Here is a 24,190-nt window from a genome sequence, read left to right as displayed (position 1 = left end):
CTTCGGGGGAGGGGGGGGGGGGAAAGAGAGCGAGCACCTTCGGGGGAGGGGGGGGAAGAGAGCGAGCACCTTCGGGGGAGGGGGGGGAAAGAGAGCGAGCACCTTCGGGGGAGGGGGGGGGGAAAGAGAGCGAGCACCTTCGGGGGAGGGGGGGGAAGAGAGCGAGCACCTTCGGGGGAGGGGGGGGGGAAAGAGAGCGAGCACCTTCGGGGGAGGGGGGAAGAGAGCGAGCACCTTCGGGGGAGGGGGGAAGAGAGCGAGCACCTTCGGGGGAGGGGGGAAGAGAGCGAGCACCTTCGGGGGAGGGAGGGGAAGAGAGCGAGCACCTTCGGGGGGGGGGGGGGGAAAGAGAGCGAGCACCTTCGGGGGAGGGAGGGGAAGAGAGCGAGCACCTTCGGGGGGGGGGGGGGGAAGAGAGCGAGCACCTTCGGGGGAGGGGGGGGAAGAGAGCGAGCACCTTCGGGGGAGGGGGGGGGGAAAGAGAGCGAGCACCTTCGGGGGAGGGGGGGGGGAAAGAGAGCGAGCACCTTCGGGGGAGGGGGGGGAAGAGAGCGAGCACCTTCGGGGGAGGGGGGGGAAGAGAGCGAGCACCTTCGGGGGAGGGGGGGAAGAGAGCGAGCACCTTCGGGGGAGGGGGGGAAGAGAGCGAGCACCTTCGGGGGAGGGGGGGGAAGAGAGCGAGCACCTTCGGGGGAGGGGGGGGGAAGAGAGCGAGCACCTTCGGGGGAGGGGAGGGGGGAAGAGAGCGAGCACCTTCGGGGGAGGGGGGGAAGAGAGCGAGCACCTTCGGGGGAGGGGGGGGAAGAGAGCGAGCACCTTCGGGGGAGGGGGGGGGAAAGAGAGCGAGCACCTTCGGGGGAGGGGGGGGGAAGAGAGCGAGCACCTTCGGGGGGATAGGGGGGGGGGGGAAGAGAGCGAGCACCTTCGGGGGAGGGGGGGGGAAAGAGAGCGCGCACCCTCGGGGGAGGGGGGAAGAGAGCGAGCACCTTCGGGGAAGGGGGGGGGAAGAGAGCGCGCACCCTCGGGGGAGGGGGGGAAGAGAGCGAGCACCTTCGGGGGAGGGGGGGGGGGGAAGAGAGCGCGCACCCTCGGGGGAGGGGGGAAGAGAGCGAGCACCTTCGGGGAGGTGGTGTGGGGGTGGGAGGAAAGAGTCAGAAAATTCTGGGGAGGGGTTGGAATGTTTGAATATATTAAAATTTCAAAATAATATAAAATAATAAAATATGAATCGCATGAAGGTTGACAGGTGGGAGCAGCGGCTGGTGGTTACTTGCTGAGCGCCCTCCTCGCAGGCTGTGGTGGTTTATAATTGGGCCCACTGCAAATTGAAAATGCTCATTCCGGAATATCTGGTGCTGTCTGCTTGTTTTCTCCCGAGGGACGGCAATGGCGGCGGTGAGCTGTTCTGGGCTTTCAGGCCCCCTGCGGGTTTTCGGGGCCGGTTTTACCGGGTCGTGGAGCATTACCGCCCGGATGAGGCGAGTCGGTGTGCAACGCCCCTGGTTGTGACATCGGCTCGATTTGTGACTCCCACCTGACCTACAAGGCCCCACAGTGCGCCCTGCTGGATCGCTTGTGAAAACGGGTGGTCTGACCTATACCGGCCGCAGTGAGGTAAGTAATGTCCACTTCAGGTAAGTGTGGGTTTGTTTTTAAAAACGAGTTATGTTGAGGTGGCGTGGGCTATGTATTGGGAATGTTTTTGGTGGGTTTTTTTTCTCCCCAGGCCTCTCCGAGCACTCCAAGGCTGGCTGTTTAACTCGGGATTTTCTTATGCTCAGCCGGCCTAGTGCCCCAAGAGGTGTGCAACGCTCTCCTTAGCGCTCCACCCCACACTTGGGGCCCAGCTGCCCAATTTTGCTGACCGAGACACAAACTGTACCGCTCCGGCACCATTACCGCCCCGACATCAGCAATGCCATAAATCCAGCCCTTTAACTTTCCTCCATAAATATCGCACAGGAAGCAAACAGTGGCGCTTTCAGGGTGTGGCAGAGATCTTCGTTGCACATTGGCTGCAACCCCGTGTGTGGCTAGAGCTACAATGGGCTCCCACACAGAGACACAGGACATCGGCACCTCCACAACCATATACAGACACTCCAACTACTGGGCGAGAAAGGAGATTGTGCTGAAGGCCCGCCCCAAACGTACCATGATCCTGTCCAGATAAGCCATCTTCTCCTGCAGCTCCGGCGAGTTGGTGTTGGGAAACGGCATCCCGACCATCACCACACACCTGTAACACGACACAACCATGGCGTTATGGACCAAGACTGGTGGAGGCCAGGTCACAGCAGGTGCTGGGGAGCTGAACCCCACCTTCCTCATCTATGTCAATGACCTTGGATGTCAAATTATGAGCTTGTCAAGTTAGTAGAGGGAACTAAAATAAGGTTAGCAGCTGTGACAACGGCTGCACTTTCAGATCTGTGAAAGGACTTACATCAGCGGCTCAAACTGTTTTGGTTGAAGGAGCCCTTTTCAAATGGATTAGTATTCACAGGTTCTCCATCGACACTATAATACTATATCATACTCATAATATGGCAGTACTTCATGTGAAGAGTGTTTTAACAATGCTTTTAAGAAAACAGGTGTTTACTTATAAATATCAGTGAGATGGGTGTGCCTGCTTCTCACACTAATTCTGGATACTCCGTAGCAACAGGTGGCCACTATTAGCCACTTAATGCTGGACAATTTTAAAAGCCGTCAGCAGGCTGGCAAAGAGGGCCCATGCACATGCTGGGGTGGTGCTGGAAGCGTGACTCACTGCCACACTGTCCCACTAACACATTCTGTAACAATGGCACGTGTGTTTGCGTGAACGTGTGCCCGCAGGTGCTCTGATCACGTGTCAGGAGGGCAGCACAGGGTCAGGTGGATGGCACAAGGTCATGGCGCTAGGCAGAGGAATCGGCTCGACAGGCAGGGAGTGCTTGTTGCAGTGAATGAGGGCTGTGGGCCTCTGTGAGCAGGCGGACCTAGCCATTGAGAATAATTAGTAAGAACTGAATCAGCATCAGTTTTATGAAGAGGAGCAGGCTTGAAATGTCCTTTGGTCGGGGACCCCCTGGAAAGTCTCTACAGACCCCCAGCGGTCTGTTGTCTCCAGTTTGAGAACCACTGACCTAGGTCATTTATGCACCAAGTCCCATTCACTCATCACCCTCCCGTGCTCACTGAGCCACATTGGCAATGACTCCATTTTAAAATTCTCATCCTTGTGTTCAAATCCCTCCATGGCCTTGCCCCTCCCTATCTCTGCAACCTCCTCCAGCCCCACAACCCTCTGAGAACTTGGTGTTCTTGTCACATGTCCCAATATCTCCATGTGGCTCGATGTCTAATTTTGTCTGATTACGCTTCTGTGAAACACCCAAGGACATTTTCCTACGTTAAAGGTGCTATATAAATGCAAGTTATTGTTGTTATGCAACTGGACACACACTAGCACTGATATTTCCCAATGATAAACGTGAAGGATTGTACTCTGCGCATTGAAATGCGCAGCACAGTTAAGGTAATAGAATTACAATGGGAAAGCAATTCAGAAAATTCACTGGGATACAGAACCAGGTCACTTGATAAAAAGTCTCCGGAGTTATTATTGGGCTTGACGAGGCATTAGTCAGATTGCTCACGAGGAATTAATTCCGATCACGCCACATTGCAACAAGACCATACATGCAGGATACAGAAAAGAGCAACAAGCGTGAAGGGGATTTGAGAGGCGTCTGTTAGTCTGGAGCAAAGGCACACAAAAAATGGCTTTATTGAGGTGAAGAAATAACTATATGTCCTGATCAAGTGAACCCAGTATTTTACTTCAGGGAAAGTCAGATCAGTAGGACTAAGGGACATTTATTTAAACCAGTTAAAAGTCAATTTAAAGCAGATTTTCTCAAGAGTGAGAAACTTCAGGAAATATCTGCTGGGCAGGGTAGGAGAGACAGACACTGGGGCTGTTCAAAGTGCAGCTGTAAAGTAGGGGCAAGGAATGTGGGAATTGGAGGAGGCCATTCAGATCCTTGAGCCTGTTCCACTATTCAATGATACCATGGTTGATCTGCATCCTAACCATCTTTGCTCCATATATCCTTCAATACCTTTGCCTAACAAAAATCTTTGACATTTTCAATTGACCACCAACTTCAACAGATTTTGAGGGGGGGGGGGTGGGGGGAGAAAGAGTTCCAGATTTCCACTGCCCTTCCTGACATCGCCCTCTGAACGGCCTAGCTCTAATCTTAAGGTTATGACCATGTTCTGGACTCCCCCTAGAGAGAATAGTTTCTCTCTATCTACCCCATCAACTCCCTTAATCATCTGAAACATCTCAATTAGAACACCCCTTAATCTTCTTTACGCGAGGGAATATAAGCCAAGACTATGCAACCTGACCTTGTAATCTAACCCTTTTAGCCCCGGTATCATTCTGGTGAGTCTGCGCTGCTCCCCTTCAAGACCAATATAACCTTGCTGAGGTGCAATGCCCAGAACTGAACAGTGCTCTAAATGGGGTCTAATCAGAGTGTTATACAACTGCAACATAACTCTCATCCCTTTGAATTCCAGCCCCCATGAGTTAAAGGCCAACATTCCATTAGTCTTTTTCATTATTTTTTGTACTCCTAAATCTCTCGACTCATCCACAGTTCCTAGCTTCTCGCCATTTAAAAATTACTCTGATCGATTCTTCTTAGGTCCAAAGTGTCAGCTGTGGCTCAGTGGGTAACACTCGCCTCGGAGTCAGAAGGTTGTGCGTTCAAGTCCCACTACAGGGTTTTCCTGGCCTAGATGGGTCGGAGGTGCAGTCTTTCAGATGGAGATGTAAAACAGATGTCTGCTCTCTCAGGTGGATGTAAAAGATCCCATGGCACCAATATTTATCCCTCAATCAACATTACAAAACAGATGATCCGGTCATTATCACACTGCTGTTTGTGGGAGCTTGCTGTGTGGAAATTGGCTGCCGCGTTTCTCACATTACAACAGTGACAACCCTCCAAAAGTACTTCATTGGCTGCAAAGCGCTTTGAGACTTCTGGTGGTCGTGAAAGGCGCTATAGAAATGCTAGTCTTTCTTTACAAAGTGGATGTCCTCACACTTTCCCACACTGAACTCCATCTGCCAGTTTTGTCCACTCACTTAATCTATCAAAAGTCCCTTCGGAACTTTCTGCTCCCATTTACACTATTTACTGTGCCACTTAATGGTGTCAGCAGCAAACTTAAATATATGGTTCTCTATTCCTTCATTGAAGTTATTTATAAATATAATGATAAGGGTCAGGCTTCAATAGGAGAGATAGGGGGCTAGAGGGAGGAGCTTCCATCGTAGAATTAGGGGACCAGAAGATAAGCTTTGATGGGAGAATTATGGGATTAGAGAGTGAGCTTTGATCAGAGTTAGGGGACTAGAGGGTGTGCCTTCATGGGCTGAAGGTTGTATTCCCATCCTTGACCATTCTTGCATACCCCTTTGAAGATAATGGTTTATGCTGTTGCACGAGAACATCAGAATATTGAACCTTCACAGCAAAGCCCACTTTATTTTATAATGCCTTGTAGGGGTACACACTTCCACACAGATAGCCTTTCTCCCACCTTGCAGGAGAGGATTGAGCAAATGTGCCAAGAGCCTCCATGCAACAGTGAATCAGGTAAACAAAGAGAAGGAGCCATGGAAACAGTCCTCCTTTCAGGCACCTCTATAAATGGGATCTCCCATCTGGTGTCAGGTTCTCTGGATGTCAACTATTCTGGTAATGACCGCCATTTCTCCTGCTTTCATACTGCAGAATAGTGAAAGGCCTGTTCCCACAGTGGGCAATCCACGAGGGCCAATCTTGATGCCCTCTCTTCATTCATTTGTGGAGGGATAAAGCAAAATCCAACATTGCACCAGCAACATTTCCCACTAGTTTGGACAAAAAGGAACCTTGGAGCAATCAGATTGTGAATTCCTACCTGCCCAGGTCATCGGAGAAGTTGATGCCTTCGCTCATCTTTCCCCCAACCACAGAGAAGAGCAGAGCCCCAGTGACCAGGCCTGGCGATCCACTCGAGTGCTGTAGGTCACCAGAAAATAAAATAACCGCTGAGGTCATCCGAGTTCCGACAATCAACCCAGAGTTTCGCATCCCTTTCACTACCAACATCAATCATTAAAGCTTCTTCTCAGTCTCTGTTCTTATCCAATCATGTCAAAGCCCTGAAATTCCATCACCTCTAGCACGTAACGATGACAGAGATTGTTTGACAAGAAGCCAGGTTTTTTTTGAAGGTGCTGACTCTCGCTGAGGTACAGGTTAGCCCTCCCTCCAGTACCTTGCTCAGGCTGTTTGGCAGTGAGATTAACAAATACAGCCCAGACTTGTCCTCATCCAACATCCACACCGGTGCTGATTCCAACAGGAATCGGTAGATAGCAGTCAGGAATGGGGCTCTAGGCTATTTTACCACCTCTCTTGTAGAGAGCGCTTGAGGTCCAGTTGTAGCATTCCCACCCCCCACGGACTCAGCACAGACTGCAGCCCATGCCTGGCTTCTGTCACTGTGCCCCTCACCGAGGTAGATAACAGGACACTCAACCTGCAAAGTCCACGTGGATTCCCTGTTCTGGTGCCCCAGGCAGACTTCTACTTCCGGCCTGCCTGCAGTCTGTTGCATGCAACAAATCTCATTCAAGAGCTGATTTCAAACTCAATACCCTCCTCAGGCCATTTTACTCCACCCTCCGACAGTGTACCACAGAAAACACTGACATTGGAATGGAGCACGAACCCCCCCCCCCCCCCCACCCACCCCCAAAGCATCAGACATTGAGGCACTCCCTGGTACATACCTGGATACACCTGGAGTACTCGGACAGTACCTGCTCCACTTGACCAGCCTTTTTAGGCTCCTGGAAAATCTATGGCATCAAATAAACGAAAGCAATTTAGGTGACCGAATTCACAGCCCAAGCTGCACCGCTGAACTCGTGGATTTATCCAGCTATGTTGCGCTGGCAGTACAGAAAAGCAATTCATGCAGGAACAAATACATAACCCAGGTGGAGAATGGCAAGAGACTAAACAATGGGGGGTGAAATTCAGATTAGGCTCCCCCCCACTCCTCCCCCCTGCCCCCCCCAAAGTCATACTACCCCACTGCCCGTCGGCTCTCCCCCTCCACAACTTGTGCTCTCCTCCACTCCCACTCCCTCCCAACCCTCGCCCGTCACACTCGGCCCCCCCACCCCCCACGGGGAGGAAAGTTGCTCAGGTTGTGTCATCATAGGCAGTCCCTTGGAATCGAGGAAGACTTGCTTCTACTACTAAAATGAGTTATTTGGTGGCTGAACAATCCAATACGAGAGCCACTGACCCTGTCACAGGTGGGACAGATATTTGTCGGGAGAAGGGGGGGGGGGGGGTGAGACTGATTTGCCGCACGCTCCTACCGCTGCCTGCGCCTGACCTCTTCACGCTCGCAGCGTTGAGATTCGAAGAGCTTTTTCTCCACCTTGGGCAGTCTTCAGCCAGGGTCTCCCAGGTGTCAGTGGTGATGTCACACTATACCAGGGAGGTTTTGAGGGTGTCCTTGTAACGTTTCTGCTGCCCACCTTTGGCTCGCTTGCCGTGAAGGAGTTTCGAGTAGAGCAATTGCTTTGGGAGTCTCGTGTCTGGTATGTGAACTAAGTGGCCTGACCAGCAAAGCTGATCGAGTGTGGTTAGTGCTTCAGTGCTGGGGATGTTAGCCTGGGCGAGGACACTATGTTGGCGTCTGTCCTCCCAGGGGATTTGCAGGATCTTGTGGCGACATCGTTATTGATATATCTCCAGCGACTTGATGTGTCTTCTGTCCATCGTCCATGCCTCTGATCCATACAGGAAGGCGGGTATTATTACAGCCCTGTAGACCATGAGCTTAGTGGTAGGTTTGAGGGCCTGGTCTTCGAACACTCTTTTCCTCAGGCGGCCGAAGGCTGCACTGGAGGCGGTGCTGAATCTCCGCATTAATGTCTGCCTTTGTTGGCAAGAGGCTCCCGAGGTATGGGAAATGGTCCACGTTGTCGAGGGCCACGCCGTGAATCTTGATGACTGGGGGGGGCAGTGCTGTGCGGCGAGGACAAGTTGGTAGAGGACCTTTGTCTTACAGATGTTAAGTGTAAGGCCCACGCTTTCATGTGCCTCGGTAAATACACCGACTATATCCTGGAGTTCAGCCTCAGAATGTGCGCAGACGCAGGCGTCGCCCGCGTACTGCAGTTCAACGACAGAGGTTTGGAGGCGGCGTAGGTTAAACAGCTTCCCACTGGTTCTGTAGTTTAGTTCCACTCCAGCGGGGAGCTTGTTGATAATGAGGTGGAGCATGGTAGCGAGGAAGATTGAGAAGAGGGTTGGAGCGATGATGCAGCCCTGTTTGACCCCGGTCCGGATGTGGAATGGGCCTGTAATGGATCCATGTTGTCGTGGGGCCGGTGAAGGATGTTGACAAAACTTTCGGGGGCATCCAAAACGGAGGAGGACGCTCCATAAACCCTCGCGGTCGACAGTGTCAAAGGCCTTTGTGAGATTGAAAAAGGCCATGTATAAGGGCTGGCGCTGCTCCCTGCATTTTTCCTGCAGCTGTCGTGCTGTAAAGATAATGTCCATTGTTCCCCGTAGGGGACGAAATCCGCACTGCGACTCCGGGAGGAGCTCCTCGGCCACAGGGAGAAGACGGTTGAGGAGAACTCTAGCGACGACCTTCCCAGTGGTTGAGAGCAGGGAGATTCCCCTGTAGTTGCCACAGTCGGATTTGTTCCCCTTTTTAAAAATGGACACGATCACTGCATCTCTGAGATCTCCCGGCATGCTCTCCTCCCTCCAAATGAGAGCGATGAGGTCGTGTATCCGCGCCAACAGCGCCTCACCGCCATATTTTAACGCCTCAGCAGGAATTCCATCCGCACCCGTAGCCTTGTTATTCTTCAGCTGTTTTATGGCTTTGCCTACCTCATGCAGCATTGGAGTTTCACTGAGGTTGTGGCGGCTTGCATGCTGTGGGATGGAGTTGAGAACACTCGACTCAAAGGCAGAGTCTCGATTGAGGAGATCTTCAAAGTGCTCCTTCCAGCGGGCCCTGACAACCTCTGTGTCCTTGATGAGTGTTTTCCTGTTCTTGGCCAGGAGTGGGATGGGGCCTTGGGAGTTTGGACCGTAGGTGGCCTTGACTGCAATGAAGAATCCTCGCATGTCGTGGCTGTTGGCTAGTTGTTGCATCACCTGCGCTTTCTCCATCCACCAACTGTTCTTTAGGTCCTGGGTTTTTTGTTGGACCTCAGCCTTGAGCCGTCTGTAATGTTGCTTTGCAGCTCCCTAGTTGGGTTGTTGCTCGAGGCTCAGAAATGCTCTGCGCTTACAATCTATTAGTTCTTGGATCTCCTGATCGTTTTCATCAAACCAGTCCTGGTGTTTTCTGGTTGAGTAACCAAGTGTCTCTTCACTGGCACTGGTTATGGAACCCTGGAGGGCAGACCAAGCACTGTGGGCATTGAGCATCTCAGGGTCACCAAGGCACGCCAGAATGGCTGTGAGGCGCTGGCTCTATAGGGCTCTCTTAGCTGGGTCATTAAGTGCTCCGGCATTAACTTTTTTGCGGCACTGCTTCTGCTGTCCCCTCTGCTTTGGGGCTATGTTAATATTGATGATGGATAGGATTGATCGACTGCAAAAGCTTCTATACTTATGTGACGAGAAAAAGATTAGTGAAGACAAACGTAGGTCCCTTGCAATCAGATTCAGGTGAATTTATAATGGGGAACAAAGAAATGGCAGACCAATTGAACAAATACTTCGGTTCTGTCTTCACGAGAGAAGACACAAATAACCTTCCGACTGTACGAGGGGACAGTAGGTCTAGTGACAAGGAGGAACTGAAGGATATCCTTATCAGGCGGGAAATTGTGTTCGGGAAATTGATGAGATTGAAGGCCGATAAATCCCCGGGGCCTGATAGTCTGCATCCCAGAGTACTTAAGGAAGTGGCCCTAGAAATAGTGGATGCATTGGTGATCATTTTCCAACAGTCTATCGACTCTGGATCAGTTCCTATGGACTGGAGGGTAGCTAATGTAACACCACTTTTTAAAAAAGGGAGAGAAAACGGGTAATTATAGACCAGTTAACCTGACATCAGTAGTGGGGAAAATGTTGGAATCAATCATTAAGGATGAAATAGCAGCGTATTTGGAAAGCAGTGACAGGATCGGTCCAAGTTAGCATAGATTTATGAAAGGGAAATCATGCTTGACGAACCTTCTGGAATTTTTTGAGGATGTAACAAGCAAAGTGGACAAGGGAGAACCAGTGGTTGTGGTGTATTTGGACTTTCAAAATGCTTTTGACAAGGTCCCACACAAGAGATTGGTGTGCAAAATCAAAGCACATGGTATTGGGGATAATGTACTGACGTGGATAGAGAACTGGTTGGCAGACAGGAAGCAGAGAGTCGGGATAAACGGGTCCTTTTCAGAATGGCAGGCAGTGACTAGTGGACTGCTGCAGGGCTCAGTGCTGGGAGCCCAGCTCTTCACAATGTACATTAACGATTTAGATGAAGGAATTGAGTATAATATCTCCAAGTTTGCAGATGACACTAAACTGGGTGGCGGTGTGAGTTGTGAGAAGGATGCTAAGAGGCTGCAGGGTGACTTGAACAGGTTAGGTGAGTGGGAAAATACATGGCAGATGCAGTATAATGTGGATAAACGTGAGGTTATCTATTTTGGGGGCAAAAACATGAAGGCAGAATATTATCGGAATGGCGGCAGGTTAGGAAAAGGGGAGGTACAACGAGACCTGGGTGTCATGGTTCATCAATCATTGAAAGTTGGCATGCAGGTACAGCCGGCGGTGAAGAAGGCAAATGGTATGTTGGCCTTCATAGCTAGGGGATTTGAGTATAGGAGCAGGGAGGTCTTACTGCAATTGTACAGGGCCTTAGTGAGGCCTCACCTGGAATATTGTGTTCAGTTTTGGTCTCCTAATCTGAGGAAGGACGTTCTTGCTATCGAGGGAGTGCAGCGAAGATTCACCAGACTGAGTCCAGGGATGGCTGGACTGACATATGAGGAGAGACTGGATCAACTGGGCCTGTATTCACTGGAGTTTAGCAGGATGAGAGGGGATCTCATAGAAACGTATAAGATTCTGACGGGACTGGACAGGTTAGATGCGGGAAGAATGTTTCCGATGTTGGGGAAGTCCAGAACCAGAGGGCATAGTCTTACGATAAGGGGTAGGCGATTTAGGACTGAGATGAGGGGAAACTTCTTCACTCAGAGAGTTGTTCACCTGTGGAATTCCCTGCCGCAGAGAGTTGTTGATGCCAGTTCATTGGATATATTCAAGAGGGAGTTAGATATGGCCCTTATGGCTAAGGGGATCAAGGGATATGGAGAGAAAGCAGGAAAGGGATACTGAGGGAGTGATCAGCCATGATCTTATTGAATGGCGGTGCAGGCTCGAAGGGCCTTTCTATGTTTCCATGATTAGGCGATGGTCTGTCCAGCAGTCCTCAGCTCCTGTCATGGCGCAGGTGATGTGCACATCCTTGCAATCCCTGGCTCGGTCAAAGACAGTCAAGCAGGTGCCAGTGTTTGGAGCGAGGGTGTTGCCACGATACCTTGAATTTCTCCCTCTGGCGGAACAGGGTGTTGATGATGAGGAGTTCATGTTCTAGACATTTTGTCAGGAGTAGGGTACCGCTGGAGTTGGCTTTCCATACCCCCTTCTCTGCCAATTACACCTCCCCAGAGGGCTGTGTCTTTGCCGACCCTGGCATTAGTCACCTAGGAGGATCAATTTGTCGCCCGTGGGGACGCGGGACAGGGATGTCTCGAGATTGGAATAAAAACCCTCTTTAGCCTCATCCGTTGCATCGAGTGTTGGGACGTACACACTGATGACTGTGGTGCATTGGTTCCGGGATAGGGTAAGGCGAAGGGTCATGAGACGTTCCCGCAGGGGGAGTCTTTGAGGCGGTCGACTAGTTCATTTTTGTCGGCAAAGCCGACTCCATGAAGGAGGCGTTCTTCCTCTGTTTTTTCTTTCCAGAACAAGGTATAACCTCCAACATGTTCCTTGAGCTGGCCTTCCCCTGCCCGCCGAGTCTCGCTTAGGGCGGCGATGTCGAAGTCAAAGCGTCCAAGTTCCCGGGCAACTATGGCGGTGCGGCGTTCCGACCTGTCGCTGTTGGAGTTGTCCATTAGGGTCCTGACGTTCCAGGTCCCGAACTTATTAGATGAATGGAAGATGCCTGTGCGGGAGTTCTTTTAACGTGGGGTGGTTGTTGCACACCAACTACCACACGGGCTTAGCTGAGCAAGATCTTGGTCCAGTGGCAAGCGAGTCCAAGACGACTGGAGACCAGGCACTGCTATGGGCTTAATTGCCTACGGCGAGATGTTGGCCGCAAGCTCGACAGTCGCTGTCACTGGATCGCCACTGGAGGGGTCCGATTGTTGTTGGAAATGGCCCGATCGTCGTTGAAGGGGAGGCGCCCAATCGCCTGGTCGGAGGCTCACCTGGTTCACCGGGCATCGTCATTCCTTGTCGTCGTGGAGGAGAGGCCCAGCTACCACTGTTGGTGTTGGGGGAGTGCGGCGATCGCCACTGGAGGACATTCAATCGTGGTTGCAGGGGTGGATGCCCGATCGCCTGGTCGGAGGTTCACCTGGCTCGCTGGGCATCGTCGAGGATCGAGTGGGGCACCCGAGTCGACATCGAAGAAAGAGGTCCAGGTCCAGGCCGCCGTTGCAGGAGGCTCGGTCGCTGGTAGTCCGGTCGTCGTCGCCAGTTTATAGGTGTGGACGTTTGGAGGGGAGGTTCGCGACTGAGGTAGGCCTGAATTTGTGGGATTTGTAGGATTAGGGTTTAAAGTAAAGTATTAAAGTGGAGGGTGGAGGTGCATAAAAGGCCAGATTTAGAGGACTGAAAGGGTGAAGATGATAGTATGGGCTACGACCATACAGGGAGATAAGAAAAGAAATAGGAGAAGCTGTCGGCCATTTTGCCCATCGAGCCAACTCCACCATTTAATATCATGGCTAATCTGATCATGGCCCGCTCCCCATAACCCTTTATTCCCTTTCGTTCAAAAATCTGTCTATCTCCACTTTAAATATATTCACCCAGCCTCCACAGCTCTTTGGGGCAGAGAATTCCACAGATTTACAACCCTCAAAGGAGAAATTCCTCCTCATCTAATGGGCGGCTCCTTATTCTAAGACTATGGGCCCAAGTTTCCACATGATTTGCGCCTGATTTTCAGGAGCAACTGGTGGAGAACGGACTATCTTAGAAATCGCAATTCTCCACATTTTTTTTTATGCAGTTCTAGTCAGGTAGAACAGTTCTACTTTGGAACAGAATTTTTTCTTCAAAAGGGGGCGTGTCCGGCCACTGACGCCTGATTTGAAAGTTTCCACAGTGAAAACGTACTCCAAACTAAAATAGAATGGAGCAAGTGAAGATTTTTGTAGAACTGAAAAAACCTGTTCTACACATTAAAAAATCAGGCGCAGGTTACAAATTAGGCGTCCAGAACGAGGTGGGGGGGGGGGGGGTGGGAAGGGAAGTAATTAAATTCTATAATAAATCCTTATTTATACTTATACAAATATTATACAAATAAATCCAACCTGAATAAACATTTATAAGCAAAGAAAAGATTAAATAAACCATCTTCCTACCTGTGTGAAAGTGCTTCAGGCAGGCCTTTCGGGACCGAAGGCTGAACGGGCCGGCCCGAGACTTCGGGCAGGGCCCGTCCCCAGCACCAGATTTACAGGTAGGTGGCGTTGGGTCGGGGAGGTTCGGTTTGGGTCGGGGGGGAGGGAGGGAGGGGGAGAGGGAGAGAGGAAGAGAGAGAGGGAGGGGGTGGGGGGGGGAGTTCAGGTCGGATCCATTCCGGGAGCGGTAGTCGGGTCAAATCGGGTCCAGTGGGGGGGGGGGGGGGCGGCGGGAGCGCGGGTCGGGTCGGGTCGGGTCCAGTCGGGGAGCGGGAACAGGAGCGCGGGTCGGGTCGGGTCCAGTCGGGGAGCGGGAACAGGAGCGCGGGTCGGGTCGGGTCCAGTCGGGGAGCGGGAACAGGAGCGCGGGTCGGGTCGGGTCCAGTCGGGGGGGCGGAGAGCGGGAACAGGAGCGCGGGTCGGGTCGGGTCGGGTCCAGTCGGGGAGCGGGAACAGGAGCGCGGGTCGGGTCGGGTCCAGTCGGGGGGGCGGGGAGCGGGAACAGGAGCGCGGGTCGGGTCGGGTCCAGTCGGGGAGCGGGAACAGGAGCGCGGGTCGGGTCGGGTCCAGTCGGGGAGCGGGAACAGGAGCGCGGGTCGGGTCGGGTCCAGTCGGGGGGGCGGAGAGCGGGAACAGGAGCGCGGGTCGGGTCGGGTCCAGTCGGGGAGCGGGAACAGGAGCGTGGGTCGGGTCGGGTCCAGTCGGGGAGGCGGGGAGCGGGAACAGGAGCGTGGGTCGGGTCGGGCCCAGTCGGGGAGGCGGGGAGCGGGAACAGGAGCGTGGGTCGGGTCGGGTCCAGTCGGGGAGGCGGGGAGCGGGAACAGGAGCGTGGGTCGGGTCGGGCCCAGTCGGGGAGGCGGGGAGCGGGAACAGGAGCGTGGGTCGGGTCGGGTCCAGTCGGGGAGGCGGGGAGCGGGAACAGGAGCGTGGGTCGGGTCGGGTCCAGTCGGGGAGGCGGGGAGCGGGAACAGGAGCGTGGGTCGGGTCGGGCCCAGTCGGGGAGGCGGGGAGCGGGAACAGGAGCGTGGGTCGGGTCGGGTCCAGTCGGGGAGCGGGAACAGGAGCGTGGGTCGGGTCGGGTCCAGTCGGGGAGGCGGGGAGCGGGAACAGGAGCGTGGGTCGGGTCGGGTCCAGTCGGGGGGGCGGAGAGCGGGAACAGGAGCGCGGGTCGGGTCGGGTCCAGTCGGGGAGCGGGAACAGGAGCGTGGGTCGGGTCGGGTCCAGTCGGGGAGGCGGGGAGCGGGAACAGGAGCGTGGGTCGGGTCGGGCCCAGTCGGGGAGGCGGGGAGCGGGAACAGGAGCGTGGGTCGGGTCGGGTCCAGTCGGGGAGGCGGGGAGCGGGAACAGGAGCGTGGGTCGGGTCGGGTCCAGTCTTATGCAGTAACCTTTTATGTGGCACCTTATCGAATGCCTTCTGGAAATCCAAATACACCACATCCACTGGTTCCCCCTTATCCACCCTGCTCATTACATCCTCAAAGAACTCCAGCAAATTTGTCAAACATGATTTCCCTTCCATAAAACCATGCTGGCTCTGCTTGATTGAATCATGCTTTTCCAAATATCCTGCTGTTTCCACTGCCCCCCTCAGTAGTTGCCGCAATATATCTAACGAAGTGGCCTCAACAACTTTCTGTGGTAGAGAATTCCACAGGTTCACAATTCCCTGAGTGAAGAAGTTTCTCATCATCTCGGTCCTAAATGGCTTACCCCTTACCCGTAGACATTTAAGGAGATATTTCATAACTCTCCATCAAAAACATAATCCAATCAGAAGGAAAGAGAAGGGATAACCATCCTTGGCTAACTAAGGAAATAAGGGTTAGGCCTTGACTGCGATGAAGAATCCTCCCACATCATGGCTGTCGACCAGCTGCTGTAACTCCTGTGCTTTCTCCATCCACTAATTGTTCTTTAGGTCCCGGGTTTTTTGTTGGACCTCAGCCTTGAGCCGTATGTAATGTTGCTTTGGGGCATTACATTTGCGGTTTTCCAATCCGCTGGGACCTCCCCAGAAGCCAGGGAATGCATCCACTATCTCTGCAGCCACTTCTTTTAAGACCCTAGGATGCAAGCCATCAGGTCCAGGGGATTTAGCCACCTTTAGTCCCATTATTTTACCGAGTACTACTTCTTTAGTGATAGTGATTGTATTAAGTTCCTCCCTCCCTATAGCCCCTTGATTATCCACTATTGGGATGTTTTTAGTGTCTTTTACCGTGAAGACCGATACAAAATATTTGTTCAAAATCTCTGCCATTTCCCAGTTTCCCATTATTAATTACCCAGTCTCAACTTGTCAGGGACCAACATTTACTTTAGCCACTCATTTCCTTTTTATGTACCCATAGAAACTCTTACTATCTGTTTTTATATTTTGTGCTAGTTTGCTTTCATAATCTACCTTCCCTCTCTATTATTTTTTTTTTTTAGTCGTTCTTTGCTGGTTTTTAAAAGTTTCCCAATCCGCTGTCCTCCCACTAGTCTTGGCCACTTTGTATGCCCTTAGTTTCAATGTGATACCCTCCCTTATTTCCTTAGTTAGCCACGGATGGTTATTCCTTCTCTTTCCTTCTCATTGGATTATATTTTTGTTGGAGAGTTATGAAATATCTCCTTAAATGTCTGCCACTGCTCATCAACCGTCCCATACTTTAGTCTATTTTCCAAGTCAACTTTAGCCAACTCTGCCTTCATACCTTTATAGTCTCCTTTATTTAAGCTTAGGACCCTGGTTTGAGATCCAACTGTCTCATCCTCCAACTCAATTTGAAATTTAACCATATTATGGTCACTCATTCCTAGAGGATCCTTTACTCGGAGATCATTTATTAATTCTGTCTCATTACACAGTACTAGGTCCAAGATAGCCTGCTCCCTGAGGATGTAACGAACAGGGTGGATAAAGGGGAACCAGTGGATGTGGTGTATTTGGACTTCCAGAATACATTTGACAAGGTGCCACATAAAAGGTTACTGCACAAGATCAAAGTTCACGGGGTTGGGGGTAATATATTAAGCATGGATAGAGGATTGGCTAACTAACAGAAAACAGAGAGTCAGGATAAATGGTTCATCCTCTGGTTGGCAACCAGTAACTAGTGGGATGCCGCAGGGATCAGTGCTGGGACACCAATTATTTACAATCTATATTAATGACTTGGAAGAAGGGACTGAGTGTAACGTAGCCAAGTTTGTTGACGATACAAAGATGGGAGGAAAAGCAATGTGTGAGCAGGACACAAAAAATCTGCAAAAGGACATAGACAAGCTAAGTGAGTGGGAAAAAATTTGGAAGATGGAGTTTAATAATGGAAAGTGTGAGGTCATGCACTTTTCCAGAAAAAAGTCAAAGAGCAAGTTATCATTTAAATGGAGAAAGATTGCAAAGTGCCGCATTACAGCGGGACCTAGGGGTACTTGTGCATGAAACACAAAAGGATAGTATGCAGATACAGCAAGTGATCAGGAAGGCCAATGATATCTTGGCCTTTATGCAAAGGGGATGGAGTATACAAGCAGGGAAGTCTTACTACAGCTATATAAGGTATTGTTGAGGCCACACCTGGAATACTGCATGCAGTTTTGGCTTCCATATTTACGAAATGATATACTTGCTTTGGAGGCAGTTCAGAGAAGGTTCACTAGGTTGATTCTGGGGATGAGGGGGTAAACTTATGAGGAAAGGTTGAGTAGGTTGGGCCTCTACTCATTGGAATTCAGAAGAATGAGAGGTGATCTTATCGAAACGTATAAGATTATGAGGGGGCTTGACAAGGTGGATGCAGAGAGGATGTTTCCACTGATGGGGGAGACTAGAACTAGAGGGCATAATCTTAGAATAAGGGGCCGCCCATTTAAAACAGAGATGAGAAATTTCTTCTCTCAGAGGGTTGTAAATCTGAGGAATTCGCTGCCTCAGGGAGCTGTGGAAGCTGGGACATTGAATAAATTTAAGTTTCTTAAACGATAAGGGGATAAGGGGTTACATGGAGCGGGCGGGGAAGTGGAGCTGAGTCTATGATCAGATCAGCCATGATCTTACTGAATGGCGGAGCAGGCTCGAGGGACCGTATGGCCTACTCCTGCTCCTATTTCTTATGTTCTTATGGTTGGTTCCACAACGTACTGTTCAAGGAAACTATCCTGGGTACACTCTATGAACTCTTCCTCAAGGCAACCTTGGCCAATTTGCTTTGTCCAATCAATGTGAAGGTTCAAATCACCCATGATTATTGCCATTCCTTTTTTACAAGCCTCCATTATTTTTTGATTTATACTCCGTCCAATAGTGTAGCTACCATTAGGGGGCCTATAGACTATGCCCACCAGCGACTTTTTCCCCCTTATGATTCCTTATCTCCACCCAAACTGATTCATCATCTTAATCTTCTGACCCAATATCGTTTTTCACTAACGACTGATCTCATCCTTTATTAACAAAGCTACCCCACCTCCTTTTCCTTTCTGTCTGTCTTTCCTAATTGTCAAATACCCCTGAATATTTAGTTCCCAGTCTTGGTCACCTTGCAACCACATCTCTGTAATGGCTATCAGATCATACCCACTTGTATTTATCTGTGCCGTCAACTCATCTATTTTGTTAAGAATTCTGCATGCATTCAGACAAATAACTTTTAAATTTATTTTTTTTACCATTTTTTCCTACTTTGACCCCACTTTCTGATACATTCTTGTCACGCTCTGGTTTTCATTTCATTCAGATGAAGATGAGGATTTGTATTGAATGTATTGGGACACAGGGAGCCAATGTAGGTCAGTGAGGACAGGGGCGATGGGTGAGTGGAACAGGATACAGGCAGCTGAGATTTGGTTAAGGTGAAGCTTGTGGAGGGTGTAGCATTGAGACCAGCTAGGAGGGAATTCAGTCTGGAAAGATAACGCTTGGTGGTGGAGGGGGTGAGATGGGCAATGTTTTGGAGTTGACCTTCCCTGTTGGTGGTTAGATGTTGGCTGTGAAGCGCTCAGCTATGGATCGAACAGGACACCTAGGTTTCGGAAGGACGGACTCAATGAGTGAGTGGTAGGGAGGGGACGGAGTCAGCGAGAAGGGTGGAGAGTTTACAACGGGGACCAAAAGCAATAGGTTCTGTCTGCAGTGTGTTTAGTTAGAGGAAGCGATGATTCATCCATGACTTGATGATGGCCTGGCAGTCTGACAGCATGGAGGTGTTTATGGAGTCGAGAGAGGTGGTGGACAGGTAGTGCTGGCTGTCACCAATATACATATGGAAGCTGATCCCATGCCTGTGGATGATATCATCGAGGGAAAGCTATAGATAAGGAAGGGGAGGAGGCCAAGGATAGACCTTTGGAGCACTCTGGCGAACTGGAAGAGAAGCTGTTGCTCGAGGTACTCTGGTTGAGCTCAGTTAGGTCAGAGTAGAACCCTCTGAGCTGGACAATGGGGGAGAGGCAATGGAGGACAGTGGCATGGTCGATTGTGTTAAAGACAATGGAGCGGTCGAGATAACAAGGAGGAACAACATACCACGATCACAGTCACTCTGGTCAGGGTCATCTCGGTGCCCAGAGGATGGAAGCAGGACTGGAGGCGTCACTCAGCAAGATGAGCACATGCTGAGTGAGATTCAGAGACTCAACTGAGGAGCTTAGGGAGGTAGCTGCATGTATGTGTGGGGGGAGTTTACCTGAGGGCAAGATTGAGTGAAGATAGGAGGGCAGAGGGAAGGGTTTGTTCAGCGGGCGATACACATTCCTTCTCACTGATTCCCTGCACCAGTGTGTCTCGGCCCATTAACCAGCGGGAAATAGCACCAATAGGTTCCCTGGAAAAAAAGGTGGGAGGAATGGAAAGACTTGAAATTACACCGGCCATCACTTAGAAATTCTCAAAGTGGCTTGCACACAAGGTACAGTGAAATGGAAACCTACGTAAGTAAAGATGAGAAGCGAAGATGACATTTTGCGGAGGGGGAGGGGCAGTGGTGGGAGGAAGGAGCATTCAGTGATTTGTTTGGAAAAATGGGATTTCCAATACCCAACTACTAACTTTCGATCAAAGGAAGAGGGACATGGTTCCAGACTAGCTTCTCCCAGGTGCTAAAAGCGTAAAGAACCACAGAAATAACATAATCGAGTTACCTTCTTCTTGGCTTCGAGCTGCGCCACGAGACCAGTCTTTTCCCAGTGTGTGTACGCGTGCTTTTCATACTCGTACGATGGAAAGAAGCACACAATGCCGCCAGGGACCACCTTACACAGATTGACCAGCACCCGGCCACATTCATCTAGCTACAAAGAGTAAGAGTTAATGTTAAAATCAGTGCAGAATATGGGGCCTCCTCCACTGATCAGCATCGTTCAGGGCTGGCAGATACTGTAAACAATTACAGACCTGGTCGCTCACAACAATCTGAGCCCTATGAACCAGCGATGATGACCTGTGTGGCCGACTTCCACTTTAACCAGAATCAGAGAAAAATGCCGTTCAAGCATATTTTACAGGAACGTAAAAACAGCAAAATCCAACAGTCCTGCCATCCACAGGGCTGAGAGATAATCCCCACACCGCAGGGCTCCGTGATAATCCCCACAACGCAGGGCTCCGTGATAATCCCCACACCGCAGGGCTCCGTGATAATCCCCACACCGCAGGGCTCCGTGATAATCCCCACACCGCAGGGCTGTGTGATAATCCCCACACCGCAGGGCTGTGTGATAATCCCCACACCGCAGGGCTCAGTGATAATCCCCACACCGCAGGGCTCAGTGATAATCCCCACACCGCAGGGCTGTGTGATAATCCCCACACCGCAGGGCTGTGTGATAATCCCCACACCGCAGGGCTGTGTGATAATCCCCACACCGCAGGGCTGTGTGATAATCCCCACACCGCAGGGCTGTGTGATAATCCCCACACCGCAGGGCTGTGTGATAATCCCCACACTGCAGGGCTGTGTGATAATCCCCACACCGCAGGGCTGTGTGATAATCCCCACACCGCAGGGCTGTGTGATAATCCCCACACCACAGGGCTGTTGAGAATCCCCACACCACAGGGCTGTTGAGAATCCCCACACCACAGGGCTGTTGAGAATCCCCACACCACAGGGCTGTTGAGAATCCCCACACCACAGGGCTGTTGAGAATCCCCACACCACAGGGCTGTGTGATAATCCCCACACCACAGGGCTGTTGATAATCCTTACAGCTCTGTGATAATTGTATCCTGATCACTATCCAGTAATTCTAATTAGAGGCCATTGTGTGAGTTCAGCTGTGGCCCTCTCGAGACCGATGCATGAAAAACATCGTGCATCGACTGGGTTCTACTTCTGCAGAAACATCTGAAATGAAACGTTTCAGGTTTCCCATCACGGGCAGCTCCAACACCTCAAGGGGAATAAAACTGCATAGTTCAGCAGCTCACTCCTGAATTCTGTGGTTTGGCCAGGCAGAAGGAATCACTAAACTGGAATCTTTTCTCAAGCCTAACCAACAACAAGACTGAAAGGGGTCAAAGACCAGCAGAGGCTATTTTCCAAAGAACCTGTCAGCATAGAAAGAGGTCATTTGGCCCATCATGCCTGTGCCAGCTCTTTGAAGAGCTATCAAATTAGTCCCACTCCCCTGCTCTTGTCGCATAGCCCTGCAATTTTTTTCCTGTTCAAGTATATATCCCTCCTGAAAGTTACTATCGAATCTGCTTCCATCACACTTTTCAGGCAGTGCATTCCAGATCACAGCAACTCGCTGCGTTAAAAATTGACTCCTCATCTCCCCTCTTAAATCTGTTTGCTCTGATTACCAACGCTCCTGCCAGTGGAAACAGTTTCTTCAACAAAAGCGTACTTCGTTCCCAGACTTCCTTGTGATTCCTTAACTTGTGGATTTTGCATGGCTTCCAATATGCTCATGTTAACAGGACCTCCCACCCAGTTTTAAGCACAACACAACAAGTTCGGCAAAGATCATCAACCATTACATCAGGTAGTTAGCAGCGGTTTAGGCAGAAAGATCGTTTATTTGCGGAGTTATTTCAGATTTTGGAGACAGCAGCGGGAATGGACTGAAATACCCACCAGTTGTGGTTTGTCCCTCTTCTGATAGGTGAATTCAAGCTGGTGTCCTGATGGTCCACTGCAGAGAATTATGGGCAAGATGTTTTCTGGTGGAATGACATGACCTAAGAGGTTTGGGGAGAAGAACAGTCAGATAAACAGAAAGTTTCACACTAACTCAGCAACCAGTCCGGATAACGGAACTGGTTATGACTTTCCCCATTTTCTCTTTAAAAACCTTTGCTTGAACTTTTGGCGCATTTAGCACCCCCCGACTTCAGACTTCAGATTCAGGCAACCTACAAAAGGAAGTCAAGCCAGGTTCTTCGTTACATCTACAATCAACATTTCAAGGGACAACATCCCATCACGGTGCTGCTAGCATCCAGAACATCAACTACCACCTTAGAAAGGGGCCTATTTTGAGACCACAGTCCATTTTGATCCAAAAGATTAGAGATTTAGAAACATAGAAACATAGAAAATAGGTGCAGGAGTGGGCCATTCGGCCCTTCTAGCCTGCACCGCCATTCAATGAGTTCATGGCTGAACATTCAACTTCAGTACCCCATTCCTGCTTTCTCGCCATACCCCTTGATCCCCCTAGTAGTAAGGATCTCATCTAACTCCTTTTTGAATATATTTAGTGAATTGGCCTCAACAACTTTCTGTGGTAGAGAATTCCACAGGTTCATCACTCTCTGGGTGAAGAAATTCCTCCGCATCTCGGTCCTAAATGGCTTACCCCTTATCCTTAGACTGTGACCTCTGGTTCTGGACTTCCCCAACATTGGGAACATTCTTCCTGCATCTAACCTGTCTAAACCCCGTCAGAATTTTAAACGTTTCTATGAGGTCCCCTGTCATTTTTCTGAACTCCAGTGAATACAAGCCCAGTTGATCCAGTCTTTCTTGATAGGTCAGTCCCGCCATCCCGGGAATCAGTCTGGTGAACCTTCGCTGCACTCCCTCAATAGCAAGAATGTCCTTCCTCAGGTTAGGAGACCAAAACTGTACACAATACTCCAGGTGCGGCCTCACCAATGCCCTGTACAACTGTAGCAACACCTCCCTGCCCCTGTACTCAAATCCCCTTGCTATGAAGGCCAACATGCCATTTGCTTTCTTAACCGCCTGCTGCACCTGCATGCCAACCTTCAATGACTGATGTACCATGACACCCAGGTCTCTTTGCACCTCCCCTTTTCCTAATCTGTCACCATTCAGATAATAGTCTGTCTCTCTGTTTTTACCACCAAAGTGGATAACCTCACATTTATCCACATTATACTTCATCTGCCATGCATTTGCCCACTCACCTAACCTATCCAAGTCGCTCTGCAGCCTCACAGCATCCTCCTCGCAGCTCACACTGCCACCCAATTTAGTGTCATCCGCAAATTTGGAGATACTACATTTAATCCCCTCATCTAAATCATTAATGTACAGTGTAAACAGCTGGGGCCCCAGCACAGAACCTCGGCGGTACCCCACTAGTCACTGCCTGCCATTCTGAAAAGTACCCATTTACTCCTACTCTTTGCTTCCTGTCTGACAACCAGTTCTCAATCCATGTCAGCACACTACCCCCAATCCCATGTGCTCTAACTTTGCACATCAATCTCTTGTGTGGGACCTTGTTGAACGCCTTCTGAAAGTCCAAATATACCACATCAACTGGTTCTCCCTTGTCCACTTTACTGGAAACATCCTCAAAAAATTCCAGAAGATTTGTCAAGCGTGATTTCCCTTTCACAAATCCATGCTGACTTGGACCTATCATGTCACCTCTTTCCAAATGCACTGCTATGACATCCTTAATAATTGATTCCATCATTTTACCCACTACCGATGTCAGGCTGACCGGTCTATAATTCCCTGTTTTCTCTCTCCCTCCTTTTTTAAAAAGTGGGGTTACATTGGCTACCCTCCACTCTATAGGAACTGATCCAGAGTCAATGGAATGTTGGAAAATGACTGTCAACGCATCCACTATTTCCAAGGCCACCTCCTTAAGTACTCTGGGATGCAGTCCATCAGGCCCTGGGGATTTATCGGCCTTCAATCCCATCAATTTCCCCAACACAATTTCCCGGCTAATAAGGATTTCCCTCAGTTCCTCCTCCTTGCTAGACCCCCCGACCCCTTTTATAACCGGAAGGTTGTTTGTGTCCTCCTTCGTGAATACCGAACCAAAGTACTTGTTCAATTGGTCCGCCATTTCTTTGTTCCCCGTTATGACTTCCCCTGATTCTGACTGCAGGGGACCTACGTTTGTCTTTACTAACCTTTTTCTCTTTACATATCTATAGAAACTTTTGCAATCCGTCTTAATGTTCCCTGCAAGCTTTTTCTCACACTCCATTTTCCCTGCCCT

General features: G+C 50.4%; 1 protein-coding gene across 3 annotated transcripts in view; it reads right to left on the bottom strand.

Moving 5' to 3' along the window:
• Positions 1-24,190, bottom strand: part of ddx11 (DEAD/H (Asp-Glu-Ala-Asp/His) box helicase 11) — an 82,590-nt gene that overhangs the window by 5,771 nt on the left and 52,629 nt on the right. For all 3 annotated transcript variants that reach the window (XM_070900706.1, XM_070900708.1, XM_070900707.1), the window contains exons 20-24: positions 21,835-21,938; positions 19,895-20,044; positions 6,854-6,922; positions 5,977-6,077; positions 2,155-2,239 (exon numbers count right to left, since the gene is read on the bottom strand). In XM_070900706.1, the coding sequence (XP_070756807.1) occupies positions 2,155-2,239; positions 5,977-6,077; positions 6,854-6,922; positions 19,895-20,044; positions 21,835-21,938 (509 nt within the window). The remainder of the gene's footprint in view (positions 1-2,154; positions 2,240-5,976; positions 6,078-6,853; positions 6,923-19,894; positions 20,045-21,834; positions 21,939-24,190) is intronic.

Source organism: Pristiophorus japonicus, chromosome 15 (assembly GCF_044704955.1).
Source record: "Pristiophorus japonicus isolate sPriJap1 chromosome 15, sPriJap1.hap1, whole genome shotgun sequence".
NCBI lineage: Eukaryota > Metazoa > Chordata > Chondrichthyes > Pristiophoridae > Pristiophorus > Pristiophorus japonicus.
Note: the sequence above shows the minus strand (reverse complement) of the source record. Positions and strands in the feature narration are given on the sequence as shown.